This window comes from Panicum virgatum, chromosome 3K (genome assembly GCF_016808335.1).
Source record: "Panicum virgatum strain AP13 chromosome 3K, P.virgatum_v5, whole genome shotgun sequence".
NCBI lineage: Eukaryota > Viridiplantae > Streptophyta > Magnoliopsida > Poales > Poaceae > Panicum > Panicum virgatum.
The window spans coordinates 36,385,793-36,392,500 of NC_053138.1; the positions used below are offsets into that span (position 1 = coordinate 36,385,793).

General features: G+C 48.7%; 1 protein-coding gene across 1 annotated transcript; it reads left to right on the plus strand.

Annotated features, from left to right (window-relative positions):
* Positions 1-631: 631 nt before the first annotated feature.
* Positions 632-1,502, plus strand: LOC120701444 (transcription repressor OFP1-like). The gene has a single exon (XM_039985484.1). The coding sequence runs from the start codon at positions 639-641 to the stop codon at positions 1,416-1,418; it is 780 nt and encodes a 259-aa protein (XP_039841418.1). The 5' UTR covers positions 632-638; the 3' UTR covers positions 1,419-1,502.
* The last annotated feature ends 5,206 nt before the right edge of the window (positions 1,503-6,708 follow it).

The following is a 6,708-nucleotide window of genomic DNA, read 5'->3' on the forward strand; positions in this document are numbered from 1 at the left end:
TTATGAGGCAAAAGGCTAATGTCGCATTGCTCTAAAAAGGCAGGGTAATGAGTATTGGAGCTGCATTTAAGAACACAGTGCATTTTTCGACCTAGTTTATATCATATAGTAAGTTGCTCACTCCATAAACAAGTATATCTCCGCTTCCTTTCATGTGTGTAGCAATCAACTAGGACCATTTGGCCCACACTTGATTTCCATTAGCAACTTTCAAGCTGCTAAAGACTTTCTGCTGTTTCTCCAAAGTGTACTATCTCAGCTTCCATAATTGTTGAAGAAAATTGCACATCATTGCAACCACAAAATCATAATGAAGAAACCGGTACGATGCTGAAACACTTTTGCAAAGGTGTTGGTAGCTTTGAACTAATTTTTTAAGCGACTTGCTACCCAAATGGTACTATGGTATAATATGAACTGTAGGCTCATTTCTTATCGTGCCAACTTGCAGCGTGTTTGCAATTGTTTACATTTTTAACTTCTCAGATTCTTCAGCTCAGAACCACGTACCTCCCATTATATTGCCGCTCTTACAAGATATATAGACCGCCTTCCCCTCCCATGTAATGCTCCATGGCTGCACACCACACCGTACTGTAGTGAGCGGAGAGAGGGAGGGAGGGGAGGGAAGGAGGAAGATGAGCAACCATCATAGGTTCAAACTATCCCATCTCATGCCAAACTCATGGTTCTACAAGCTGAGGGACATGAAGAGACCAAGGCCACGGTCAACAAGCCAAAGAAACATCGAAATAACAAGGACCTCCAAGAGATCAAGCCACTACTACCATGGAACCACAACTCCAAAGCCTCTTCCATTATCGCCACAAAGATCCTACCACTACATGAACACAAAGCACATGTCACTTGAGAAGCTACGCCCCTCCGCTCTCCATCTTAATCCAAAGGCATCAGACATCCCATTCCCTATAGACCATCACCGCCATCACCAACATCATCATCATCACTCGCCAGCATCGACGGCAAGTGCCATCGTCATTGATAAAGCCAACCACGAGTTTCAAGAATTGCAGCTACGTCCAATTCGCACCAGGCCAGCGCCTACCCACGGATCAACAAGTGGTACGTGCCCGAGTTCACCGAGGCTGAGGAGTAGAAGGGTACATGCTCTCACTGATGGTAGGGTCAGCACTACTAGAGCTAGCGGTCACCGGAGAAGTGCCGCGAGGAGGAGCTTTGCCGTCGTGAAGGCATCGATGGACCCGCCCAGCGACTTCAGAGAGAGCATGATGGAGATGATCATTGAGAACAACATGCACACGCCGGAGGATATGCAGGAACTTCTTGAGTGCTACTTGTCGCTGAACTCCAGGGAGTACCATGGAGTTATCATGGAGGTGTTCGGGGGAATTTGGCTAGAGATTGCTAAAGACATTGTTGAGGATGAGGTTATGTGATGTGACAACCGGCAGTCTCGGAGATCAATCTGTAAATTAAGCGCCAATGGGCTGTATATGCCTGTGAATTTGTAAATAAATGCATGTGCCGTCAGAGTGTATATGATTTTACTTATAATTAGTAAATTTGTAGATGATTTTAATTATAATAAGTAAACTACAAGCTGTATTATAAAATTTAATTCGATCATTATGACTTGTGTTTGTGCTAACTCATAGGTAAATGTGGTCCCCTTTAACACTGCTTTTGCTGGTGTTAACGTAAAAGGATGTATTATATATATGGTTCGTGCCATATAGCTTTTGCTTGGGCAAAAACCAGCATAAAGAAGAGCCTAGTTGGAGGGAAGCAAATGCGCGTCTCGGTTCAATGATGCTGCTTCATTTCCAGCTTCCAGTGAGCTAGTACTCTGTCATTTTATATATAGCAGTTTGGCTTCTTTTTCCACGGACAAAGTCATTAGAAAAATAGTTCATCTATGTTGGGATCCAAGTTGCAAAACCCAAAAAGAAAGGGAAGAGAATGGTGAACAAAACGGTTTCGGGAATGAAAAATGCAGTATAATTCTCCCAAAAAATCGACCCTGTATAATGAAGATGTGTGGGGTTATTTATACCCCCGACCTCGGTTACATGATTCCAAAAATGCCCCCAATTGCTTTCAGTACACAGAGAGTATTCCGGGCAAATGGTCATTTCCTAGGGTTAGTGTGTACAACATGAACACTATTACAAAGACACGTTTCTCATGTGACCCCGGGAGGTCGGAACCAGTTTTGGGTCTTCGGATTTCACGTGTCTGTCTCTGCTTGACGGACCTGGGAAGCCCTCACCACCTTCGGAGGTCTTCACACATTTCCTCTGCCATTCAGCCATCAATCGAGGACCTCCAACCGCAGCGGAGTGAAGCCCTCGAGCAGAGTCAGATTCAAATTTCATGCAGTGTGAATCATATGGTCTGAGAGATTTGAGATTATATAACCTAAGTGAATGGGTAATATCTTCTTTACTTGACGTTTGTCATACTTGTTTTTACATGTGAATGGTGGTGGTGTTGATGCCAGAGCAGCAAGTTGAAAAAAAATCTGTTGGTTTTGTTGTAATCCTCTAAATCTTTCAACTTGCAAACAAGCACATGCTTTATTCCTCATTTTAGTCATATGTGTGATATTTATCCTACCAATCGAGGACATGATTTGCCAATAATTTTAGTTATATGTGTGATATTTAGTCAAATTACCGCAAAATTTCAAAGTGGCTTCTACATGGGTTCAACTTAAACTTAGACAAGCAAAACTAGACTTGTGTTATGGTCTTGCCAGCAGTAAAATTCAAGTCTAGACTAAGAATGTGTTGACGTCAAAATTTTACAAGGGTAATTATTGAAGGATGGTGGTTCAATCAAGCCGATGGAGAAGGCCAATAACCTATTTCGGTCAACACTATAGGAAAGGATGGTCAGAGCTGACACACATATGGTCAAAAGTGGCAAGGGCTCGGTCAAAGACAACGCCAGTTTCCGTGCGAATCGGACTAGAATGTGACGTTAGCAGAAGATTCTGCAAGAGTCCGTTTCTTTTTTTGGAAAAGCTTTGTAAATATAGTAGTGTTATTTATTTTCTTTTTAGTAAAGTTTGTTTCATCATGATCGGCTAGGAGTCTTTAATTTTTAGGGTACAAATAGTAGCTGTCAGGACTTGTAACAAGAACCATCAATCAATACAACTTTTTTCGGCTTAATGTCAAAATCCTAGGAGTGGGAGTGATGTAGTGTTCCTGGTGACTTCTTAAGTGAATAGGGCTACATCTCTTCGATCTCCGTTTTGCTCGTAAGTATCGTCTTTATCTTTCGGTAAAAAAAAGTATCGTCTTTGTCAGATTTTCTAGACTATAATTACCGGTGTATTGCTGTAGTTTTACCTAATTCATTTATCATGATATCTGATCTCTTTTGAATCAAACAAGGTTGTCAACTTGTCATTGCTTCGATCTCTTGTTAGTTTTAATCGAGTTCACCGGTTATCAATTTCTTTTAAGTACTCGTAAGGATGCATCGTCCGATCTCTTGCTTGTACTTAATAGATTTCACAATTTACCTCACGACGATCATAGATCTATCGGCTTCTATCTAATCTTTTCTCACATCATCTTAATAGCCGATAGTATCTTTGATTCTAGTCTTACTTTCAGGTTATTTGAGTCTTGTTTCTCGTCATAGTTAATCTTACCAGCTTGTTGTTTGAACTAGTTTCACTATTACAAGCTATCTCCATTAGCTCTGATCCTTGAACAGTGGTATTAGGTTAAAATTTATCAGTTAAATTCTTTTTCTATGAAAAGAAAGGTGATAAAGGTAACTTGGGGTTCCAATCCACTGTTTTAGCCGATCACAGATTCGAGTTAAGAATTTCTCTCCTAATTAAAATCATTGGCTAGTTCTATTTGATTTATCACCCTGGCTGTCAGTGCTTTCTCGGTTAGGTTTGATCTGATTGATGGTGATGATAAGTTAAGTTTAATCGGCTAGATGCATTTCTTTACGGTTAAGTTTAGTTTTGGCTTTATTCCTCATCTATAAATCGGCTTCATAGCCTATACCTATAGTAATGTATTTGTCGGTGTCCTGACCCGGGGGTCCGGATCCCAACTAGTAAATGCTGCGTGTTTCCTCGTCCCAAATGTTGATGCAAGAGGCAACACAGTAACGCACGGGTTTATCCTGGTTCCGGCCGCGGGGCCGTACGTCCAGCAAGAGGATGTGCGAGGGCACTGTATTATCTTGCACCCGGAGTGCTTGTAGTAGGGGGTACAAGCGAGGCGAGAGAGGAAGGGTGGCTCCCAAGTCTCTACTAGAAGAAGAGTTGAGCGTGGCGAATAGCGATGTTGGGGCTAGAAGCGAGTGTGTGCTCTGTGGGCGGTGTTATGCCTAGAGAGCCGACCGACCCCCTTAAGGGAAGCCCGCCACCTCCTTTTATAGACGCAAGGAGGGACGGGTACATGTGTAGGGGATCGCGGAAGTCGTCGTTTCTCCCCGAGCTATAGGGATACAACAGTCGAGTACTGTGGGAAGTACACTGTGGGGTATGGCGTCGGGCGTGGTGGTCATCCTGGGCATCGTCCTTGTCCTCTCGGAGATCGCGCCGGCGTCCCGCCAACCCCAGCAGGCGGCGTGGCCATCGCTGTAGGGCGTACTGTCCTCCAGACGTGGCGTGATGGCGTTTCGTGGGCCCTGCAGGTCAAGGTCTTGCGTGTCTCAGCGGTAACGGGGCATGTGGCGATCCCGGACCTCCCTGGACAAAGTGCTGGCATGCGCACTAAGGAGGTCCAAGGGTCGCGTGGAGGTCCCGGCCCCCTCGAGGGGGAGGTCCGGGCCTCCGGCAGCTAGCGCTGGGCGTCCCTCTCCGAGGGGCTCGTGGCGACACCGGACCCCTTCCCGAACAGGGGGCGGGTCCAGGGCCATACGTGTGATGAGGTGGAGTCAGGACGGCCGGAGTTGGCAGAATAGTAACGGAACTGTGCCGAGTGCGTTTTGTCCCGCATCACAGGTCCCACAGTGTTGCCACAGCGTCAGGGATGGCGGAGCAGGGACCGGAGTTGGCGGATGGGACTCCGGTCACAGCCACTGTGGGGAATGGCGGCCTGATGCCGTCTGTCCTGGGCGCTGTGGAGGAGTGGTTGGCACTTAATGCCTCCGTACGACGGGCGGGTGAGCGGCAGGGCCGTTTGTCCCTTATGCCGAGGGGTGGCCTCGAGCGAGGCGGAAATGAGGTGCCTGCTTGAGGGTAGGTCCGCTACCTTCGAGCGAGGCGGAGATGATTTGCCCGCTCGAGGGTAGATTCGCTACCCACTAGCGAGGCGGAGATGCGGGGCGCAGTCGAGGGTCTCGATGGGAGCCCTCGAGCGAGGTGGAGACCGCTCCGCGGGTTCGAGGGGGGATGCAAATGTGCCGCATGCTGGGCTTCTTTGAGTCCTTTCCTTTCTTCCAGATAGGAAGGAGGCCGTGGGCCTACGTGGGCCTAGTTGCCTTAACATGTGTTTGCATTTTTTAGGGTGATCTTAGTACCCTGATTAGGGTGTCCCTAATCGTGGTACCCGACAGTAGCCCCCGAGGCTTTGGTCGAGTCAAGGGATTCGGCCAAAGGGTATTTCGGCGATTTTCCCCCTTGAAGTGACCGGTCGGTGTTGTACACCCGCCAGGCGCACCTGGGTGCCAACCCAGCGAATGTGACGACTCGTCGGTCGGGGTAGTACGCCTGCGGGAGAGTACTTCAAGGCGCGTGCCTTTTTTGGTTCGTTCCGGGGACGAGACGCATTTGTGTGCTGAGTGGGACTGGGCAACGATGGCGCCTGCTGCTTAGCAGCTGGTGCTTTCGTCGCACTGTCCCGCGCTCAGGGCCTCGGCCCCGCTTTCCCTGGTCGCCTTGCGACGCGCCGTTCGAGGGCGGTCGGCCTAGGCCGATGCTGTGCCGCTTAGCGTCCAGGGACTCGGCTTTATTTTGTTCTGTCGTGTCTCGGTGCGATAACCGAGGGCATCTTTTGCTCGTGGAGTGCTACGCCGTCACGGGCTGCCGAAACCTTCACCCTTCAACAGGCTTGAAGCTTGGAGCCTGACGCAGCTATAAATAGAGGTTGAGGGACTCCCTTTCTTCTTCAACTTCCCTGCTCTTACTTCCAGCATCGCCTAAGTCTCGTAATGTTTTCCCTTGCCTTTTGCGACCGGCCCCCAGATGGGGTGGCCTGGCATTTTTAGGCTTTGATGCTAGAAGAGTGCTTGCGAGCGGCAGGAGAAAGCCGGAGAGGGCGTGCGCACCATCCCTCAGCTTCAGTGGGATCAGCGGAAGAACATCGGGCCCGTGGGGTCCTACTCCTGCGATGTCCCCTAGCCTGAAGGAGGGTGGAGATGCCTGACCATGGCGTTAGTGCCAGGTTTGGTGGCTGTTCTTTGCATCGTCCCCCCCGGCAACAAGGTTGCTCTCGGGGAGACGATGTAGAGGGTGCTGTCTGCCAGCTCGACCCCCCGCATGGTCGTCGGTGGAGGAGATGATAGGAGAAAGCTTGCGAGGAGCGCATCCCGCTAGACCCGTGTGGTCTAGGGGCTGTTCCTCGCATCCCTAGCAGCCTGGCCGTCGCGTCAGCCAGGGCCTTTCACCGGCGCTCGCTCCTCCCCAAGACAGGGAAAATTGCCACGCAGGTGGCAACATGTTTGTAGTTTTCGACGGCTTCGCGCCGGTAACCCTTTGTAATCTTTATTTGCATCGAGCAATAAAGTCCCTTTCTCCTTCACGAGAAG

What these genes read in the sequence shown, in the direction of transcription:
- LOC120701444 (XM_039985484.1), top strand. Translation starts at nt 639, where the DNA reads ATGAGCAACCATCATAGGTTCAAACTATCCCATCTCATGCCAAACTCA.